The sequence below is a fragment of the Magallana gigas genome, chromosome 2, assembly GCF_963853765.1.
Source record: "Magallana gigas chromosome 2, xbMagGiga1.1, whole genome shotgun sequence".
Lineage (NCBI taxonomy): Eukaryota > Metazoa > Mollusca > Bivalvia > Ostreida > Ostreidae > Magallana > Magallana gigas.
Window position 1 is genome coordinate 52792289 of NC_088854.1, and position 23431 is coordinate 52815719.

General features: G+C 34.2%; 3 protein-coding genes across 4 annotated transcripts; 1 reads left to right on the forward strand and 2 right to left on the reverse strand.

The window, feature by feature from the left end:
* Positions 1–403: 403 nt before the first annotated feature.
* Positions 404–1246, reverse strand: LOC136271671 (uncharacterized). The gene has a single exon (XM_066072062.1). It carries the CDS (start codon positions 1244–1246, stop codon positions 404–406), a length of 843 nt encoding a protein of 280 aa, XP_065928134.1.
* A 1046-nt stretch (positions 1247–2292) lies between these two features.
* Positions 2293–3156, reverse strand: LOC136271675 (uncharacterized). Its single transcript, XM_066072072.1, has one exon. It carries the CDS (start codon positions 3154–3156, stop codon positions 2293–2295), a length of 864 nt encoding a protein of 287 aa, XP_065928144.1.
* Positions 3157–3744: 588 nt separating this feature from the next.
* LOC105330992 (anoctamin-7) lies at positions 3745–22844 on the forward strand. 2 transcript variants are annotated; one of them, XM_066077202.1, is made up of 26 exons: positions 3745–3870; positions 4577–5007; positions 6070–6151; positions 6427–6527; positions 7056–7134; positions 7887–7967; positions 8261–8445; positions 8690–8829; positions 8968–9015; positions 9248–9321; positions 9885–10006; positions 10543–10788; positions 11147–11183; positions 11280–11389; positions 11539–11684; positions 11799–11973; positions 12258–12387; positions 12676–12809; positions 13005–13085; positions 13347–13370; positions 15432–15472; positions 15805–15900; positions 17197–17313; positions 17800–17876; positions 17954–18041; positions 20188–22844. In XM_066077202.1, the coding sequence occupies exons 2-26, from the start codon at positions 4609–4611 to the stop codon at positions 20204–20206; spliced, it is 2832 nt and encodes a 943-aa protein (XP_065933274.1). In that variant the 5' UTR covers positions 3745–3870; positions 4577–4608; the 3' UTR covers positions 20207–22844. The 2 variants fall into 2 exon arrangements, with proteins under 2 accessions (XP_065933274.1, XP_065933275.1); XM_066077203.1 differs by lacking the exon at positions 13347–13370.
* Positions 22845–23431: the final 587 nt, after the last annotated feature.

Below are 23431 nucleotides of genomic sequence, written 5' to 3' on the forward strand. Positions count from 1 at the left end.
GTCCTCAAAACAAGTGAAAGTAGGACATCAGTACCAAAAGCAATGAAAAAAGTATTAAATGAACAAGAGATAATAGAGATCACATGCAATATATTGAGCATATACAAGTAAACAGGTATGTACAAGAGAGACGTATTTTGTATAAACACGTACATGTACCTCTTATATGAAAAAGTAAAGAGGTAAGCACACATGTGATACACAACAAATACAAAAGCACACGTGTTTGGCATTGTAGGAACATCTAAGAAAAACATGATTGAATGCTGTACAATTTTTATATATAAAAAAAAAAACACCAAGCAAACTGATTGGCTCTGAACTTGGTTTGGTTGACATAGCAAGGGAGACATAATAATAATTGTTTGATATTTACACAGACTGTCCGAAGACAAAGCGCGCACTAGTCAGCGTTGCAAGCTGCAGCGGCTGCAAAGCTTGGATGGCGGGATTTACCTGTTGCCGAAAGTTTATCTACATCTTCTTCGGAACGAATGGTGATTTTCTTGTCATTGTTAAGTTTAACAATTATTTTCCCGTCATTAGTCCAGCAGGAAGATGCATGGCCTGTTTTGACAGCTGCACGGGCCTTCTTAAACAGCAGGGCCCTGCGTCTTGTTAGAGCCTCATTAACGAATATTTTGTAATTGTTCGTCGGGTTTGTGTTGAAGCTCTTTAAGTTCTTCTTATTCTTGAAAACAGCGTCACGGTCTCGATATCTTGTGAAGCGCACAATGATGTCCCTAGGTCGAGACTTTGAACCTTGTGGAGGTCCCAAACGATGTGAATTGCTAATCGAGTATCGATCGAGGGTAATTTTAGTGGATTTCAAAATGTAGTTGTTGACAGTGTTTAGAACGACTTGGTCAGTATCTTCATTGTGTTGCTCAGGAATTCCAGAAAATTTCAAGCAGTTTTTCCGACTGTATTGTTCGAGGTCGTCTACTCGGGTTTCAAGATAATTAATCTTTTGCTCAAGATCACCGATTCTAGCCGCAAGCCTGTCAACAATGTTGTTTTTGAAAGCTGAGTTTTTAAGAATGATACTTGTCGCTTGTTGTAGGGTTTCCTCGTCATTTGACAGGTTTTCTAATAAGGAACTTAAGTCTGACAGGTCCTGAGTCAAGTTTTGCGAGGAATCTGTATCAGAGTTTGGCCTCTGACGTTTGTTTGATTGGGACATTGTTTGGGACTTTGATTCGTCTCGTGATGACGAGTGGGGTTTGTTTTGGTTATGTCCACCCATGTTCATTAACTAGATAACTGGATATTGGATGTGGTGATTTCGAATTTTAACGGAAACAGGCGAGCTGAATTTTTCGTTGTTGAATATTGTCAGAGAGTAAACATTTATTACTCAAGCATTACCACGATTCAAACACAGGACATCACAGACAAAATTTAGACAGTGATACACTAGTAACACTAGTGACGTTGATTGTTTTGAATAGTGAAAAGAGTTCATACCACCATAATGTCTATCGCCCTTGTCCCTATATGTTGTTTATCTTTACTATTTCAACAGATAATGGTTAAATACAGGCTCTTGAGCATAATGCATACAAAATACCTATTTACGCTGCGAGAATTTCAAGCTCCAGTCTTTTGAAGTGTACATTTTGGGCAAAAAAGTCAGAGCCTCCGAAAACCACCTACTGCGCCATGACTGGTCACGTGAATCTCAGAGATGAATCTAAGAGAAAAAAAAGTCAGAGTGCGATAGTTAGAGGTTAAGAGTCAAGGTACAAGTCGTCCGTCTAATCCGTTACGTTTTCCCTCACTGTCATATGTAGGTTAACATTAAGTTAGAATTATTAATAAGCGAGTTTCCCCTTTTTAATGTGCACGGAGTGGAGAGTAACTGTTTGTATATTTGTGTTATTAACTGGAATAAATGTGGAAAATACAGCGAGTGTTGAGCTAATTCCCTAGTAATCGCCCGGTACGGAAAATACCCCATACGGTACAAACCCGGCGGTTATAATTGGTGGACAAGTCGGTATGTCGAATAACATTTATTAACGATCCAAACTTGTCGTTTCTACACGATCTATGCAGTCGGCATGGACAATACAAGGTCCAGTCTCCAACTGACGATCATTATGGATAACGACTAATTTATAGGTAAAACATACATACAGGTGTAAATGAATAGAGTTACTCTTGACACATACAATAAATAATTTAAAGGATTACTCAAGATATATAATTAGTTCAATAACAGGTGACATCTTAATGTCCGGCGGTGAAGGTCTAATAAGAACTAATTAGCATTAAATAAAACACAATATGTCACTCTAAATAAGTGTTTCTCACACGGTGACAATACCCTCTCGCCCCCTGAAACACGTCCTCGTGTTTCCGATGGTTCTTTGCACTCCCGGTAGCACTTCCGGTACATGAATGGGCAATCGGAAAAGCATGGCGAGGATTTCGTGTTTGGAAATGTTGTCCCGGATGATGTTTTGGTCCGGATTGAGCGCGGTATGAAGCTCTTGGTCTCTCTGATGATGCTTTTTGATCTTCTTTCGATTGCATTGATTCAAGTTTGTCTTGTAAAGCCTGCAATGCGACTTGGAGCTCTGCTTGTTTTATCCTTGCTCCCGCCAGATCTTCTTTTTGGGCACAGAGTTCTTCACTCTGTTTCTTGATGGTATTGTCTTTTTCCAACATTTGACGTTCGAGGGTTTTTCGATTACGTTTCCAAAAGTCCGCCTCTGCTTTCTTGGATGCCGCCTGTTGCCTATATTTTTCGATTTCTGTTTCTATCATTTCACTATGAATTTCATTAACATTTACGGTTGCAAAATGCATTTCACGTAAATTGTTTCTTTCATTTCGATTTTTGTTGAATTCTTTTATGCGTTCTTTATCCCTAGCTCGTTTTCTGTCCGATTTTCTTTTCCCAACTTCTTCTGTTTGCGTTCCAATTGTGCGAGTTGGAATAGAAGAGACGGCGTTGATGGCAGCTCCGGAGTTCCTAGTTCTGCACATCCGCGCATAATGTCCTTTTCTACAGCACTTGAAACATTGAGATGAAATGGCGCTGCAGATGTTCCATCCATGCCTTAATCCGCAGCGTCCACACGGTTGTAGAGGGAAGCGCGGCCGGACTGGATGCATCCACGCAGGGCTTAGGGGGAAGAAGAAATCCATGATTAATAAATAATATTTTTCAAATAAAAATTGCCAACATATTTTAATAAAAATAAAGTTTTGAAATAAATTGATTACATTTATTAATATCTTTTTTCTATTTTTGAGAATTTTTTTTTTTACAATGACCATGACGACGTCACGCGATTGTTTTTTGTTTATTATGTTTGATCAAAAATAGTGCGACTTTTTGAAAATTTATTTCAAGCTCCGTAATCTACCGAGCTCATCCCGGAAAATCCCGAGCTCTCATGCTCAATTGTACATTCGACACCTTAAAAAGAAATGAATCTATGAAATAGAATTGTCAACGACTTTTCTATGTCGGAAAATATGTAGATGTAATGAAACGTACATATGGAAAATAAATAACTATATATATAGTATATAGTATATCAATTTAAAGGATTTTCTGGCGGAAAATAATCCTTGACGTTGTAGTGTAAAGTAATTTTTCACAAATGAAAAATATTTGAAATTAAACATGAATTTTTTAGAATAAAAAAAGATTGGTTAAAAAAAAAGAAAGATATCAAATCTGTGAAAAAGACCATATTATATTCAATAACCTGAACGAAACCACTCGTAACAGATATACTTCCGGTGCACCGGTCGAGTTATGCCCCTTTCATCGTGGCAACTGGTAAACAACGCTCGAAACTCGGACATCAAGTGATGTGAATGCAATATGAACAGAGGCATTTCCATTGCATGGTTAGTACCAGTAGCGCCAGGCCTTAGTCTATTTTTCATATAGCCACATTTTTGTCCATATATCTCTCTGCGTGCAACTTATCGATGAGAGAGAGAGAGGTGTACATTAATTTATTTTCAGTTGCTTTTTCTCATGTTTACAATAAACTGATAAATATTAAGTTAATCGTTAAAGTGTTATACTTTGTTTCATGCATATTTTAATGTCTAATTTATACAGGATCTCTCATGATTTGCGATGTTCTATGATTTTTATCCAACTCGTTGTGTGTTTACTATATGAACCCGAGGCTTAGCGAGGAGATAAAAAACACACAAAGCATTGGATAAAAATCATATACCATTGCAAATCACGAGAGATTCATTTTATCACATGTTTTACCACTTCTCTTACTAAACTTCAATCTTTTCTGTAATAATTAGCTGCAAAACACATTTACTACAAGACGTCAACAACTTTACACATGGAATAAAGTTCCTTAATTAAAGATTAACAAACATTCAATTTATGTAATGTTCAATTATCATGTCATGTTGGGTAAGAATACACAATGTAATATAAAAAATATATTACATGAGTGATATCCAACGAATATTGATACATGTATTACAAATATATATAATTATAATTAATGTACTTCAAAGATACTGTGTTTTGTTATGATTCTGAATTCTACTACAGTAATACATGTATCTTTAAATGCAGATTGATAAACGAGACTCCAAAAACATTCACACATGGAATCAAAGAAGGGCAAAGTCAAACCTTCAAAGGACATGGAAGATTACTCAAAGAAAATCAAAATGAAGAAGAAAAAAAGTAAAGTAACTGGAAACCATGATGAGATGCCAGATTTTCGAATGTTTGACCAAACCATGAAGGAGGCTCAGATGAGTCCTGACTTTAAGCCCGAGAAACAGAGAATTGATATTGTTCTGATCCACCAAAGAGATGACAAGAGTGATCAAGCCTCCAAAGAGATCCGCAAATGCTTTGAAGACAAGCTCAGGAGGAGATATAACTTTGTGATTAAGAAAGAAACAATTGGGGATTTGGACTACAAGCTCCTCCATTGTCCGTTTAGAAGTCTCTGTGAAATGGCTCAATTTGTCAATCTGGAAATACCCCTAGATGAGGTAAAGACAAATGAACAAGAAGATAATCGTGCGATACGTACCCCTGGTACATTTACATTATGTTATTTACCTCTCTTCTTATTTTTTTTTTACTTTCACCTTATATGCTAATCATTTTTTATCAATGCTAATCTTATGAATTGTTGTATGAAGAATTACTTTCATCTGCAGTTTAAAAATATTCTAAGACTTAATTACTAGGTAATTTCATTTTGATCGCATAGCAGATTCAAGAATTGCTTTAAATTTTGAACCAACTTATTCACCTTCATCTTCTTAGAGAGATGTAAAATTAATGGTAACGGTAATTTAAATTAGTATTAGTGTGAATTAAACATGCATATGAATGATAAGAAATTGCTGTGATATAGTTAATGGACATTGTTAAATAGATACTACATTAGTAATGTAAAAAGTGGACTCTCTTTGTTTTTGGATAAACCCTTTGTATCAAGCCAGTAGACAATGTAAGTGAAACTCCTTAACTCTTTATAAAACTCCTTATTTTTAACATCTGTGAAAATACCAATACATTAAGTTTCTTAAGCCATCCAATAAGTTTATTTTGCAAAGTGCAATAACCTTAGCTATAAGGGTTTAAGACTTAAATGTGGGAAGTTGAAGGCTACATAAAAGATTATTAGATCAAGGTTAGCTTAAATATTGATTATCTGAATAAGTTTTAGTCCAAACATGTTTAGGTATAATCACCAGTAGATGGTTTTGATCAATATTCAAAGTTCCTCACATGCAATTAAGCTAAAAGCCTAGAATCAAGTAATTTAAGGTCTGCATTATTTGCTTGCAGTTTTAATGATGCTAATTAAATAGCTAATAAATATATGACACCTGACCGGAGAACTTAATCTTTCAATTCTCTTACTTATTGTAAAAAACTTACATTACTGGAGAAGTATTTCAAACGCATTTCATGTTTTTTCTCATTTAAGACTCATAATTCACATGTTCATATACGGGTCCATTATTTATGTGTTGTGTAAAAGGGTTGGTTGAAACACACAAATACAGTAAAGTATTCATGTTTTCATGTTGATATTGTAGCCACCAGATGAAAAATCTAAAAATGGTGATGATGTGAGCTGTTTTGCAAAGCTGAGTAAATTATTCTTTGATGATGAAACAGGTAATAAAATATGTGTTCAAATAATGAATGTTTGTGAATATTTATATGTTTATGACATTGATCACAATTTTTCCTTAAGAATTATTTATATTCCCTTAAGTTACAATATACTCTGACCAAGTCATCGTAATTAACTTTGGGAAATAGAAAACAAACAGCTTATTGGATGCATATTACATGTACCAATACATCTAATCATACATGTACATGTAAACCATGGATGATCCTATGTGTGAAAGCCACGACCAATGAATTTTTTTATCCTGTTATTTTAGAGGATGATTACACGTGCCTGTTTGATATGGACAGATTAGTTTTGTACAAAAACTACAACAACCCCACCGAGTTCTTCCGCCCTGCCACCCGTTCATTTCTGGTCAGCTTACAGTAGTCCTAGATAATACATGTAGTACTGTAGACAAGTACTTGTACTTCACACCTTATCATCAGCGGCTACCCAAAGTTTAAAATGCTTCATATCTTTCTCCTTCTCCTTCTTCTTGATGGAGAAAGGAATAAAGTATTTATGTAACCACTGGGTTTCCGACATTGATCACAGTCGGACCTGTAATGTCCTGTATAAAGCTTAATTTATAAAATGTGTTCAGACACTTTAAAGCTTTTAAAATTTGCCAAACATTTTTGTATTATATAAAGACATTAATGTAAAAATCATAAAATATACATCTTTATTAAACTTGTAAAATCTAGTTATACAATTGTATATATGTATATTATACCTGTTTATAGATTAAGCTGGTTAAATTTTCATGTATTTTCTAACCCGTACGAAGCTTGTAATTGACACCTTAATTTAATTTACAACAGGTCATCCATGCACTGCATGATAATTTTACTACCAGTATATACAGGTGAGTATATCTTTAGTCTTTCATTTTAACAGGTGCATAAAATCCTGATCAATATGGACATCTCAAAGGACCTGAAAGAATATGGTGTGTTTGATTCATTGGAGGAGGAAGGTATGGCCTGAAGTTGTCTTAATTCATGCACTTGTAACAAGTACTAGTAAGAAAAAATATGCTATGTCTATATAGTCAGTACAAGCCCTTCTTAATTTAATGACATGTGTGTAAATACATGTATGTATTATACATTTTGTAGCAAAATGTAGTTTGGTCATCTGCTGCTGGTAATCCATTCAAGGCAAACATTGTTTGCACAATGTCTCAAAGGATGATTTCCATAAGTCATAGGTTATGACCCCTTTTTATGACACAGATTAACATGCAATATAGAAGTTAACGTTTTTGGCCTGTTTGTACCTATCTAGGTCAATATGAGACCCAATGTCTGCCAGACTTGGTGCAGAAAAAATCATTCATATTGCATGCAACAGGTCTCTTACCTCGGATCCAATTCACTTTTTATTGGATTTTTTAACTTTATACCACTATTAAATGCATTTTGTTTTGCATTCGATCATCTTGTTTGCATTCATAACTTTGTCAATTATATGAATGAAATGCATTTAGTCTAACACAGCTTATTCAAAATACACAGATTTATTTGAGTGCCATGGCCTGGTGTTCATGAAATCTTTTGCAAATATTCATTTGGTATATATTACATTTAAGTGGTATGTTTTGTTTGAAAAATTAACAAAGATTACATGTATTTCACTTTAATCATAGAATTTTTTTTTAAATCCTTAAAACTGCTTATTTATTTTTCACCATGATTGAGCTTTGTAATAAATATAATTATTTTTCAGATAATTGTTGTTCCTGTGGCCGAGCAAAAACCCTGAAGGAGTTGAGGCAAGCTGAAAGTGATCAGGAACTTCAGAAAATAAGTAAGAACTGATTGCCCAAATTTCAATATTTCATCATACTTGTATCAACTTAATCATGTCAATTTAGAAGAAATCTTCTAAAAAGGAAGTTTTCATTCTGCTCAAAGTCATCACTGTGTGATTTAATTCATTAATGCATGCAGTATCAAGTCTGATGTGTTATTTTCAATACAAAACTCCCGCTCCAAAGTTTGTAGTTTTTGGGTTTTTTTTTTTAACAAATTGATAATAAAGTAATTAGATTTAATTGAAAGTACTGGTAAATAAAATCTTCTCGTAATCTTTAATTTCAGATCTTCCATTTTTAATCATGAAGAAAGTATACAAGGAGTCTGTAGTGCTGCATGAAGCGTCAGATGTCGGCAAAATCAATGATGAAGACTCAGCAGATGAGGAAGAGGAGGACCCCAAAGAGTTGGAGCAAAAGGCCGATGACCCCCGGGCAAAGCTCAACCGCTCTTGGACCAAACTGTTCAAGGTGGGCACCTGAGGGGTAGACATATTCAACTTATGTCCATTTTTGGTCCAGGAAAGAAATTTATATTAGATGTGCAAGAAAATGTTTTGGAAAAGACATTTTTTTTTATTGAACTGGAGTATTAAGAAAATATTGCTAGTAGTATTGAGGAATGAATAAGATAAACACTATTCTTCTGTTTTGTTGAACTATTCTCTTGGTTTATGAATCAGAACACTGATATTAGGCTGTCTTTCTTTACCAGTTTCAGCCATTATGGAGGATAAGGAACTACTATGGGGAGAAGATTGCTCTTTACTTTGCTTGGTCCGGACACTTGATAACGTCTCTCTGGCTCCCTATGCTGTTTGGGTTGGCCATCTTTATTTATGGACTTTTCAAAAGGTACACCTACATTAGATGTAGGAAAACAATACCATGTGTTTCACTGTATAAGTGTGTCTAAGGCAGATCGATAATTTCCTATTTTTGTTGATAAATAATCAATTACATTCATGAATATTGTCTTGCTTTGTATTCCAGCATCAAAACTAGAATTCAGTATGAAGACAAAAACCAGAATGTTACTAGGTAAGAGAAACAGACTAGGGTTTCTTAAAAAAAATTACACATGTAGGTTTAAATTTACTGTATGATGCTCAATTAAACAATGAAAAATGTCTGTCAGAAATAAAATTTGAAATTTAATATAGTTATAAGTATTGCAAATCGGTCAATTACCTGATGTTAAAAAATTTCTCAAATTGTTTTCGAAATGATCTCTTTGATACTAAAATAATGTAAATATATGCTTTAATTTCAGTCTATTGGACACCATTAAGCAGTCCTTTGATAATGAAGTGACTCCATATTTTGCCATGGTCATCTGTATTTGGGGTAAGGTTACATACTATAAGCAAACTTTTTTTTTCATCCAGTGCCCTGCTTTGTGGGGGCCCCATAGTGATCTGTCTGGTAATTCTTCTATCCAACTGTACTGTCCATCTGTCTCACATATCAGTTGTTCAGAGCATGTTATTGCCCTTCACAAAATCTGGCTTATATATGTACATCACCAACAATGCTTTTAGATATAAGGTGTGCAATGACCTGGAACCTAGTTTATTGGTCAAAGGTATATGTCATAGCAGACATCTGTTTAAAAATTATGGTTTAAACTAATCCTTGTATGAACCATATATATTTCTCCCCTTTACATTTCACTTCTTTCACAGAGCTCCTTTCGGTAAAAGGTGTGTAGTGACCTCCTGTTTATAGCCTATCTCAGCAAATTGCTGACACAGTGTTTCATCTCTTCCCTTAGTTCTGTTTGCCTTATACATGTATGTCACTCAAAGATTGCTTGTGAGAAACAATACGCTATGACTTTGAAACAAACTCAAACTTCAAGGCCAAAGCATAATCCTTCAAGATGTAAAATGTTATGAAAAACATTTCAGGTACAATATTTTTGGAGTTTTGGAAGAGAACAGAGAGCAGATGGGCTTTTCTGTGGGATGTGACGGATTACGAGGTCAATGAGCCCGACAGACCAGAGTTCTATGGCACCGCAACAGAAAACGTAAGGAGAAGAAAAGCACTAGTTTTCCTTGATGTCCTATATGCCTACTTTTGTATACATTCCCTTTTACAGATACATGTACCTGTAAGTCACAAAAAAATTGTTGCTAAAGCTCTGTTTTGGTGATGACATTTACACAGCATAGCACTGTTGTGACTAGATTTTTCAAATGTCAGCTTTACCTCTTGGTAAATGGCATTAGCTTCATCCTTAAATGAAAAATTTCTATTGATACTCAATTAAAGCACTCTATGATAATAAACCACCTTGATCTTTTTTGCTCTCATGTTGTATTACTGTAGATTACTTATGTTACGCAAGTACTTAATTCTGTGATCCAGTCTATTTTTATGGAATCGTGATAAAATGCAAATGCGGAATTTTATCCTTAACTCTTCCAGTTCTCACCTCTCATAGATTAATAGCGAGATTTTAAAATCCGCATAGGGTGCTTCTAGCAATTTTGCGTGAATATTAATTCCTCGCTTTTAATTAGGAATCTACATTACATGACCCTGTTTTTTATGTAACTTTAGGACCCTATAGATGGCTTCAAGATCCTAACGTACCCGATGAGGTACAAGTTCATGAAGTACCTGACCTCTGTGGTCACCCTCCTGTTCATGGTACTGGTGGTGATGGCGAGTGTGACCGCGGTCATCATCTACCGCGTCCTTGTGACGGTTGATTACTGCGGCTCGGCCAGTCCTGAGCTCTGCCTGATCACCACCACTGTGGTTCCATCCATTCTCAACGCCTTCTCCATCTTTGTGCTGGGCAGGGTTTGTACATGTTACCAAATTACTGTAGATTTCCAAATCAATTGGAGAAATTATTTAAGTGACTGTCGAAAAATTCTCCCCAACATCTTAATATTGTCTGAAAATATCTATATCTCATAAACACAACAGCTTCTTTTGGTGAAGATGTAACATTATGTAGCTTATATACTTATAAGTTAATTTTTATATTTGGGATATTTTTTAAATTGTGTCATACTACTTCTCTAAGAATTATGTTAATACATTAAGTAATAGTCTTACTGACTGCTAATTTCTCTGTTTCTTTTGTATACAATATAAATAAATTGTCCCAGATCTCTGTAACATTATTCTGTATTCAACTTCTATTTAATTTCAGTTTTATGACTTTCTGGCCGTCAAGTTAACTGACTGGGGTAAGTTCTAGAGAAAATAAATGAAAAAGAGGTAGTGAGAAGAAATCTTCTGGAAATTGCCTATATTTTAATAATCTATACTGCATTTTCTTACAGAAAACCACAGGACTCAAACTAAATATGATGATTCCTTGATCATAAAACTGTTTGTCTTCCAATTTGTGAATAACTACTCTTCCTGTTTCTACATTGCATTTTTCCGAGGGGTAGGTATTTCTAGTAAAATCTAGTAAAATCAAGCATTTTTTGTTTTAATAAACATTTACATAATTTAAATTTTTTCAATTTTAATTTGATTGATCCATTTAAGATAAGTACATATGTACCTGGTTTAACATGTCAGTGTGTATTTTAGCGTTTTGATGAAGACGGAATAGTTGGCCACGGATCTGAATACCGAGACCGCTGTGAGGGAACCTGCATGTCTCAGCTCTCCTTCCAAGTTCTTATATTGATGATCTCCAAGCCCCTCCCAAAGTTATGTACAGATGCCATACTGCCGTAAGTTTCTTATAATTTTGTTTTAAGTTATTACAGCCCTGTTTCCATAATACCAAAATATTCAAAGACCTGTTTTTTTGTGTAGCATGAAGTTATATCTTCTTTTTAATGCAGTTTTTTGAAGAAAAAGTGGAGGCACCGTCCATCTTGGTGCTGTTTTGGAGGAAAGAAGCCGGAGAAGAGCAAGAGGGAGGAGACGTTTCTGGAGAAGCATGTGAAGAAGGAGAACCTAGGAGACTTCACTCTGAGTGAATACACAGAGAAAGTCATCATCTTCGGCTTCCTTATGGTAAGACTTCACTCTGAGTGAATACACAGAGAAAGTCATCATCTTCGGCTTCCTTACGGTAAAAATGAGAGAAGCTAACATAGAATGATCTAATCTACATGTACTCTTGATAATTTACATAAATACCGGTAGGAACATTTAGAGTATGTAGCAGCTGCTGTAAGATTTTACTTTGCCATATTTTTATTTAGTGACTTTGTATCTGGTACAAGTTTTGATTACTTTGATTACAAGTTCTTTGATACAATATAATTTCTTTATTTGTTGCTAAATTGTGATTTCAGCTTTTTGCTGCCTCTTTCCCATTGGCTCCTTTAATGGCCCTCATTACCACAGCGTTAGACATCAGGATTGATGCCTGGCGTCTGCTCTGGATTTATAAACGGCCCGTTGCACACATGGCTCAAGACATAGGTACAGATAATACTAAATGTATAGTTTACGTTCATTATTGTATTTAAATGCAGGACCAAGGACCTCGTACACACTTATAAAAAATGTTATCTGACTTAAACAAATTTGAACATATTCCGTTGATCTTGGTTTTTTTTGTTTTCAACAAATGCTACATGATTTTTTCCAAGTAAAATAATCAAAGACGACAAATTTAAAATACTGTATACTGATGAATAAAAATTCCTTGTGCTTAATATTAAAGTGGTAATAATACTTGCAAAAAATGGTTTTAATTGTCATTTGTAGGAACCTGGTATACCATCCTTACATTTATGAACTTCTGTGGGGTGGTATCCAATGCCTTCCTGGTGGCCTTCACCTCGACTTGGGGAAATTCATTCAACTCAACAGAACAAGTCTGGATTGTTGTCGGGTTTGAGGTAACAACAACAGAAAAAAGCAATTTTCTTGGCAACACCATATCGCTATAAGCATTAATTCATTATAAGCAGGTTCGCTATAATCGTGTTTTACTGCATTGCAAAAAAATTCATCCCTCTTAAGGCTTTAGAGGTAAATGCGTGTTATTTCTTTACCAAAATGTCGTAATAATCTTTTTGTATGTTTTTTTGCAGCACATCGCCTTAATCATTATGTTTATATTTGCGTACATTGTTCCCGATACACCAGCAGATGTTGCCCTAAAGAAACGCAAGGTACATGTACTTTTGTTCCGCTAGAACTTCCCTCCCTATACAGATGTACTTGACTTTGTAGTAATGGTGTGGCTTGACCTAACTGTACCACTTTCTGATCCTTAAAGGTTTTATTTACTTTAAAATGTGTACCCTGTTAATTTATCTATTCTGTAATCTTTCCAAATGGTACAAGTTTACAAGCATTTCAATGAAAATGTGCATTACAGTGTATATGTTTTTGAAAACTTGTCCTCAGACATGTCTTTTGTTGTATTTCAGAAAATGCGTCTACAGAATAGAGATGTTAATACTTTTTTTACACTTAAAATTTTTTCTTGCTGTCCCTCAATATCTACTGTATATCTGAGTTTGTTTTGCTAATATCATTGTAATCCTTTGTTCTACCATATTTAATCATGTGTCTTAGTTTGGACTAACTTTCCAAAATCCTAAAAAACAATTTACTTTTGCTAAATGGTGTTTGGTGAGATTTTTTAAAGCTATGTGCGACACTGAGTTCCTGTGGAATGGAGTGGCCTATATATAAATCGTCTAGCCTAGCTATTAAAGGGGCGAGATCAAAAGTTCAATGCAGACAGAAAACTAAATTTTTAAAGTTCTCATAACAACCCCTTTTTCAGTACTATATATATGTAAAATGATATGTTGTATATTAGGTACTATTTACGAAGAGTGTAATATAACATTAATTTTGTTTATTTGTTTATTCCTGAAAAGAAGCCATGCAGTTATGTAAAGTTTAATGTACAAGTAAATGTGCACGACATTTAATGAAACAATTATTGATGTTCAATGACATGAACTTGCAGTACTTTATGCCCCCATGCCCTGTTTGAAATTTATCTTTTGATCTCACCCTCATAGCACTGAATTAATAATTTAATTATTTTATGAATGAATGATTCAAAGGGTCATCTCTTTTTTCTGCATGTATAGATTATCTGTACAGATGATGAAAAAAGTGGTTAATAATACTTGAATGAAATTGATTATGCTATATAAGTTAAATTGGACTTGATTTGAAAATTTGCAATATGATTTAAAATGAAAAAAATGTATACCCTATATATTTATATAGTATGATACAAATCACTCATTTATAAAAATTCCAACACCATTAAAACCTCAGCCCCCTCCAAAACACACACCATCCCCAACCCTTCCCCATTAAACCCCCCCCCCCCCCCCCAACTTAGACCCGTAAGACCTTAATGACATAATTAAATTTGTTATTCAAAACATCCCCTGTCTTTGCGAATTGATAGAGTTTTCTGGTTTTCTGATACTTTAAATTCAAAGTATTAAAACAGCACTGGGTCAGTGTACATTGAGAAAGGCTGATGACAATGCTTATAATTCTTTAATTCTTGTGAAAGTCAAACTTAAATGATTTTAATGAAACTGAGCCAAGCTTTATCAATACTAAGCCAAGCTTTGATGAAACTGACATTGCTTTTAAAGGGGCTTTCCTGAACCGAAGTCATTGATGATTAATGCTTTGTGTTATAGTAACACCATTAAACTACCTCACATTAGTTTTCTAACTAATGCCAAATGAATTTTATGATATTTTAAAGGAATACTTTGATTTACCTAAAACTTATTAATCCAATCCTGAGGAAAAATCTGTCAATATTAACTCTAAATTTTTTTATTGCTTAAAAACATACCATTTGATTGTTGATCTGTTGTAAGTAGACCCATCATTTTTTTTCTTGACATATTGATATGTACCTGCAGTGTAAGATCTATTTATTTATACTGTAGCGTTTTAATAAAATTAACAGGTGGGGGTCATTTAATTTGTTATATGTTTTATTATATTTTCCCCAATTGTACAGTATGTTGTATTTTGGTGTTCAGTGTTTTAACTAATCTTTTTAAAATCTGATTTCTTAACCAATTTCAAATGCCATCCTAGGAAGGCAAATGTGCCTGAAGCCATGGTAACTATGCATTAAAAAGCTGCTGCTGCATGACCTGTTCTGATTTAATTCGTCTGTTTCAACACTAATAGATCCACCTCAACTGATGATATGAGAATTTGATTTATTTTCATGTTTATTTAATTTGTTGTGCAATTATTTTAGGCAACACTAACAATGGAGAGAGGCGTCACCACCTATTTATTGACTTTCTTAAATGATTTTTTTTTTGGCAAAGTTTTGACCTTCTACATGTATTTTCACGCAATTCAGAAAATGGAATGCCAAAATTTACTTAAGGAATTTAAACAATATCCCTCAATATATCGGTCACCATTTATTCACCATTAAAACAATATGCATGCACTATTGAAATATCATAACAATCATGTCAATTATATTCTTTTTTTATTTACAGAAAAAATATAAAATGGGAGAAGCGATAGACAAGTTCCAAAGGTAACTCCACATATGTTATGTTTAGTCATGTGTATTGTAACATTGAGTCTTTTGAACTAGTACATACATCTTTGTATTTTATGGAATAAACCATCTAAGGATAAATTTTTAAATTGTAAAATATATACAGAGTCAAACTTTGTTATCTTGAACTAGATGGGCCTGTTTTAAAAACTTCGAGATAACAGAGTATTCAAGATATCGAGGGAAAATGCTTTAAAAATAAGGGGTTGTGACTTACAAATCACTTTATTAGAGAAATCAGTGTTCATGATATGGAAGTTCAACTGTCTCATATTTGCTTTTTCAATGTTTGATTTACAATGCTGTAGGACCCTGGAGGAGGAGCATCACAGAGATTACAGATATGTGGACCAGGACTGGGGTGGGGTACCCAGACAGGACCCTCACCGACGGGTCACTTACAGGTGGGTCAAACTGTAGAGAAGGGGTCATTTATAGGGCACTTACAGGTAGGTCAAACTGTAGAGAAGGGGTCAGTTATAAGTCAGTTACAGGTAGATCAAACTGTAGAGAAGAGGTAAGTTACAGGTAGGTCCGATTATAAAGAAGAGGTCACTTACAGGTAGGTCAAACTGTTCTGAAAGGGTCAGTTATAGGTCACTTACAAGTAGGTCAGACTGTAGGGAAGGGGTCAGTTATAGGTATCTTACAGATAGGTCAGACCGTAGAAAAGGGGTCAGTTATAGGTCACTTACAGGTAGGGTAAACTATAGAGAAGGGTCACTTACAGGTAGGTCAAAATGTAGAGAAGGGGTCAGTTACAGGTCACTGACCGGTAGGTCAAACTGTAGAGAAGGGGTCACTTACAGGTAGGTCAAACTGTAGAGAAGGGGTCAGTAACAGGTAGGTCAGACTGTAGAGAAGGGGTCAGTTACAGGTCACTGATAGCTAGATCAAACTGTAGAGAAGTGGTCATTCATAAGTCACTTACAGGTAGGTCAAACTGTAGAGAAGTGGTCAGTTACAGGTAGGTCAAACTGTAGAGAAGGGGACAGTTACAGGTCATTTACATAAATGTATAAGTAGGTCAAAGCTTTTAGAAGAGATCATTTACAAGTGTATCATACTGTAATGAAGGATGTTTTTACAAGTAGGTCAAACTGCTGACAAGAGTTCACTTTTAAGTAGGTCAAACTGGTGACAAGAGGTAAGCTGCAGGTCACTTACATGTAGGTTTAACAAGAGAAAAGAAGATGTTATTAGTAGGTTAGCCCATCTTTAGAGATGTTGCTTACAAGTACCGGGTATGTTAAAGGTACTGTAGAGAAGTTACTTACAGTTAAACAAGATGTAGATGTCACTAATAAATACTGTAGAGATGTCACTGAGGAGAGGTCAATTACAAGTTAATGTAAGTCCTTCTGTGGAGAGTTCGCAAATTAGTAAGATTATTTTTTAGAATATCAATTGCAAGTAAGTTAACAGTAGAGGGAAGACCATTTATTGGGACTGTAAAGAGATCACTGATGAGTAAGCTTAACTGTATAGATGTTATAATAAGTAAGTCTAATTATAGATTGACACCAATTTTAGTTGGTGTAGTCTAGAGAGGTATCTAATAAGCAAGTCTTACTTCAGAGAAGGTCTCCAATTAGTATGTCTAAATGTAGAGTAGGTCACTTAAATTTGAAGATATAATATTCTACTGCAATTCTGTCTTCTGTCCCTGTTGGAGATTTACCTGCCATTCTCTGTTTTAGGACCACCCCCTCTGCAACTACAGCCACAGACATTATCCTGGATAGACCGAGGGAGGTGACTTATTATGAGTACCAAGATGAAGGATACGACAATGCAGCCTACGACAGAGAATATGAGTAAGGATTTTTTTCGTTAATCCTCAAATACCATATTTTTTTCCCCTGTGTGCTGAATTACTTATGAGGTGCTCACTCTCAGGTCTAAGTAACAGAAGAGACATCCGTCAAAAATTTTCAGTCTCAACGAATCTCGCTGAGATTAAGGTGTAAGGTCTCACCTGTACTGAAAACTGAAAAAACTGTGAATTGTAGAACCAACTATCACCCATATTTGTGAAGTTTAGAAATGTGAAAGGTAATAACGACTATGACAGAAAAAGAGAGAATATTATGAATAGATCTTTTGAACTATGAGAGTTATTGATGGTTGTAAGTTTTGTAAACTCTCCTTCTAAATTAAACATTACAATTTTTGTCATTCTGTGTTCAACCTATAAAGTGATGTAACATAGTTATTTTATAAAAGTGATTTATATGTTCTGTGTTAGATTCTCATAATAATGACTATGATAAGGTATAATGATTCTTTTCATTTTATGTTAGACCCCAGGAGTACATAATTACCTCCCCTGTGAGGAAGTTGAAAAAGAGAAAGAAGAAGAGGACACGGCACAATTCGGGTAAATGATTAGAAAGGTCAAGGTTGAAAGAGTTCATAATTTTGTTTGCTATGATCATAAGCCTTTCCTTTTCTCAGTGGAAGATATTCCAGACCACAGGGAGACCAGGGTGTATGACGAGAATTTCCCGATTGGCAGCTCAGCAAAGGTCGTCCTCAGGGACAGGTGAGTGACTTCGAGTGACTTAAGTTGTTCTTGTTGATAACTAATAAACATCATGATAACTTCCTTAACTTTAATTGATAAATCAGCATTTTTTCCTTGATGAAAAAAAAATGATTGTTGTTGTTTGGTATTGAACCCATATCCTCTGTACAAGAAGTGGCAAACCAAACCACTAGACCTCCTAGTGATCTAATTAAAACACCATCAAACAAGAGGCCCAGGGGCCACTTCGCTCACCTGAGCAACAATTGCCTTAATTCTGATCAAATTAGCATTACAGTATCAAAATATCTTGACAACTGAGTACAGTAGATCTTGCTAAAAAAAATTTATCCACCTCTTATTTTTTGGTAAATACCAAGCCCCTTTTGTTGTTGTACCTGTAAGAAGATTTTTCTCTTTTCCTATATAACCCCCCCCCCCCCTTTTCTCTAGGGAATCATGGTTTCATCAAACTTAAATCTGCATAACCTGTGCTTTCACACTAAGTACTGAGTTTTGGACCGAAAACTTTCCCAGAATATTTTTAAAGATTTTCTCTATATATTCCTATGTAAAAATTCAAACAGCCATCACGGTCCCGCCCTACCACTAAGGACTGTGATTTTGCAAACTTGAATTTACACTACCCGAGGATGCCTCTACACAAGTTTAAGCTTTTCTGGCCAAATAGTCTTTCAAAAGAAGATTTTTAAAGATTTTCTCTATATATTCCTAAGTAAAAATTCATCCCCCATTGTGGCCTCACCCTACCCCTGGACTATTATTTAAACAAACTTGAATCTATATGATCTGGGGATGCTTCCACTCAAATTTGGGCTTTCCTGGCCTAATAGTTTTGAGAAGAAGACTTTTAAAGATTTTCTCTATATATAAAAATTTATCCCCCATTGTGGCCCCGCCCTACCCCCAGGGACCATGATTTGAACAAACTTGAATTACGTTATCTGAGGATGGTTACACACCAATTTGAGCTTTCTTGGCCAAATAGTTTTTAAAAGAATTTTTTAAAAAGATTTTCTCTATATATTCCTATATAAAAATTTATCCCACAATTGTGGCCCCACCCTACCCCCGGGGACCATGATTTGAACAAATTTGAATCTACACTTCCTGAGGATGCTTCCATTTTAATTTGAACTTTTCTGGTCTAATAGATTTTGAGAAGAAGATTTTTAAAGATTTTCTCTATATAATCCTATGTAAAAAGGATCCCCCAATTGTGGCCCCACCCTACCCCCGGGGATCATGATTTGAAGAAACTTTAATCTACACTACCTGAGGATGCTTCCATTTTAATTTGAGCTTTTCTGGCCTAATAGTTTTTGAGAAGAAGATTTTTAAAGATTTTTTCTATATATTCCTATGTAAAACATGATCCCCCTATTGTGGCCCCACCCTACCCCCGAGAATCATGATTTGAACAAACTTGAATCTACACTATCTGAGGATGCTTCCACTCAAAGTTGAGCTTTCCTGGCCTAATAGTTTTTTAGAAGAAGATTTTCAAAGATTTTCTCTATATATTCCTATGTAAAACTTGATCCCCCATTTGTGTCCCCACCCTACCCCCGGGGACTATGATTTGAACAAACTTGAATCTACACTACCTGAGGATGCTTCCATTTTAATTTGAGCTTTTCTGGCCTGATAGTTTTTGAGAAGACGATTTTTAAAGATGTTCTCTTTATATTCCTATGTAAAACTTGATCCCCCTCTTGTGGCCCCTCCCTACCCCCAGGGACCATGATTTGAACAAACTTGAATCTAAACTACCTGATGATGCCTCCACACAAGTTTAAGCTTTTCAGACTGAATAGTTTTTGAGAAGAAGATTTTTGAAAAATACCAACAAATTTTCAATAATTCTCAATTATCTCCCCTTTAAAGAGGGCGTGGCACTTCATTTGAACAAACTTGAATCCCCTTCACCTAGTGGTGCTTTGTGCCAAATTTGGTTGAAATCTGCCCAGTGGTTCTTGAGAAGAAGATGAAAATGTGAAAAGTTTACAACGACAACGACAGACAACGGACAAATTGTGATCAGAAAAGCTCACTTGAGCCTTTGACTCAGGTGAGCTAAAAACTCAGAGCCTGACATTTTATGAAATGATTATGTTCTTTTTTCTTTCTTTTTTTTTTTTAGATCAGAAATAGATGTCTAAATAGAAACCATCCAAAACACCAGCTTTTGAAGGATATTTTTACTTAGCGAATCTACATGTATTTCTCTATACTTGACTTTGCAAAACTTCCATTTTTCTATACATGTGTTTTGTGACATATTTTTATATTCTATTTATAATATTATTAGGGCCCCGCAAGGATTTGCGGGTGCCCTATAGTAATCACTCTGTCCGTCCGTCCTGTCCGTCGGTCTGTCACTCTTCCGTCCACAAATTTTCTGTTTTTTTCTAATAACTTTTTTTGTGGTAGCCCAATCAAGTTCAAATTTGGTATGGTAGTTCAGTAGACAGAAATACATATTTTGATGCTAAGTGTGGTTCTCTATGTCTTTTGGTTTGGAGCTGGGGTGGTGGGGTAGATTCCTTAACTATGCATAAGAATGAATGGGCAAAGAGAGATAACTTCTGAGAATGTTACCATTGTATACTTGGAAGGCTGTGCAATATTTGTCCTTTGGGATTAATTAACCTTCCACAGGAAGAAAATCCTAAGCTTTATCTTTATCTGTCACATTGAGATTAATTACTGCACTGCCTGTGTCTGCAAAGGAACTTTGTTTTGAAGTTAAGGTCAATTTTGAATGATGTGTAGTATTGTGTACATTCTTTGAAATATGGATTTAAAATATAATATTCATACTTTATTTTGGTTAAAATACTGTACACAATGATTAATGATAATTTTATTGAATTCTAAAATCAAGATATATATTAAGATATCCTTTACCACTATTTTATTTTTTAAGTATTTATTTTATTTTTTTCTGCCTTAATGCTGTTAATTTTAACAGGTAATCAGATAATAACCACATTCTGTCATTTCTGAAAAAAAAATCTTATTGTAAATTTAGAAGAAAAGGATTAATTATCTTGCCTGCTGCAGAAAATTTAGAGGCTTATCTCTATCTGTCATATGAAGATTAATGAACACCTTTGTATGCAACTGTTTGTTTTGAATTTGAGGTCAACCCTGGGTGATACAATGTATTTGCATTCACTGAAGGCTTGCATTTTATAAAACACCTGTTCAAATCTTTTTTTAAATACACATTTAATTTAGTTTTTTTTATAAGACATGAGGTTATCCCTGTTTTATGCAGATACAAGGTTACCATTTAGAGTTTTTGGACATTCAGGAATTATCTTGAAATTTTAAAAATACAGTTGTTACTTATGATTTTCAATTTTTTTTTTTAAATGTAATCAAATTAAACTCTCATTCCATGAGCTGCACCCTTATATTTTTACCCCTCAGTTTAACACTTTGATTGTTGGATGAAAATCATATCCAACTACAAATCATGAGATCCTATATATTGCAGTTCTTTACAGCTTATGCCGGGCATTTATTTTTCATCATTGTTAATATAAAGAGGATGGATTCAAAGTTTTTTTCACTTCTCTATATTGATTGTCATAGTGGGGCCCTTCCTGACTGGTCAGTTTTCTAGTTTTCAGTTTAATTATTATATATAGATGTACCTTTATTGGAAAGCATTTTTACTTTTATATTTTTTTTATTATATCATTTTACAACTAAAGAATTCATATTCTCAATTTTGTTATATTTTCATGATCCGTCCAATGTTAGGTTTTGAGCAGTTAATTTTTAATTGATTTTTTATTTTCAAACGATCGCCAGTAAGGTGCAAGGTGAATCTGGTTGTGTTGTGAATATTATTGATATTATATACCATAAACGATGTTTAAATTCAATACCAAAGTACTCAGTTTGCTTCCATTTCGTATATAGATGATTATTCAATAATATAAGTAGTTTGTAATATTATTTAACAAATGGATGAGAAAAAATTTGGGGTAAATTTTGTACTGTTTAGAGATGGATAAAGGTATCATTGTTAAAGAATAACGGATTCTGAAATGCCCCCCCCTCTCTCTCTCTCTCTCTCTTTCTCTCTCTCTCTCTATCAGAATTTCTTCTGTAAAAAAAATTTCTATTCTGAAAACCACAATAACATCAAAGTTAATTTACATATCTTTTCAGAAAAATGCAGTTATATCAATTAATCTTGACTTAATTAATCACTTGACCCCATTTACCCGGTATAGCAAGTTTATAATCATAGAGTGCCTTAGGGTAAAGAGTGTGCTGTGACCTTGAACCTAAATGTAGTCTTTCTATCTGAGGTCAGGGTCAAGGCCACTCTCTGTAGTTCATATGTAATCCTTATAGGGAGATTATTGTTGCTCCCCTTTTTCTGTTAAGGTCAAGGCACATATTATCCTTTTTTATAAAGTCCCAATGTTTTATAATATTATGTGGAAAATGGTTTTATAAACATGTACAGGTTTTCCAAGGTATTTGTTGTTAGCTGTCTCATCATCCTATTTATATCTAATATTCTGATTAGTGGTGCTTGTATGTACATTGTTTGTGATGTTATGTACATTTCATGAATTGTCTACAATAACAGACTTGTTTTATAGCATAATTAATATGCATATGTTTATACTCAATTGATCATACAATGTATGGACCAAAGGAAGATTTAGCAAATAAGACACTGGTCTTCAGAATTCAAACTCTTCTTGTCTTTCCTTAAAAAAATGCATTTTACTTTGTGCTTTTTCAATTTTTTCAGTATCCTTTATATATGTTTTTAATGTGTATATAAAATTTTAGGTTGTATTTTTGTTGTATAAATTTTAATTGGGGGATTATTAGATTGTATTTCTTTATAATAAAAATATATAGCAACAGTTTTAGTACCTACACTACGATAACTTAAATAAATTATTGTTTAATTTTTTATAGAAATATATTTAAACAGATTTATTATGAAAACTGAATTATTTTTGTAGAGTTGTAGGTTAACAAGCTTTAGACCTATCAAGAATACTCAGAATGGTGTGAGAAGTTGATCCTTGCTTGTAGACCCTTACTAGTGTACACCTAGTCAAGAGTAGTTTGAACTACCTTTACATATAGTAGATAACCCTTCTGATATCGAACAAATTCAAATCGTAAGTACATGTACAATTCACAAATAATAAGTGGTCAAAGGTTTGAAAAGATTTGCAAGCTTATTTTTTCAATAGATGCATTCAGCCATTGTTGAGATCACAGCAATTCCATGGCAATTTTAAATGTTTTGAATTTAATATTTCTTTTTAAGATGAATATTTATCATATGATTATTTATAGTTTTTATAATTGTTAATTTTTTAAGAATGTTCGATCAT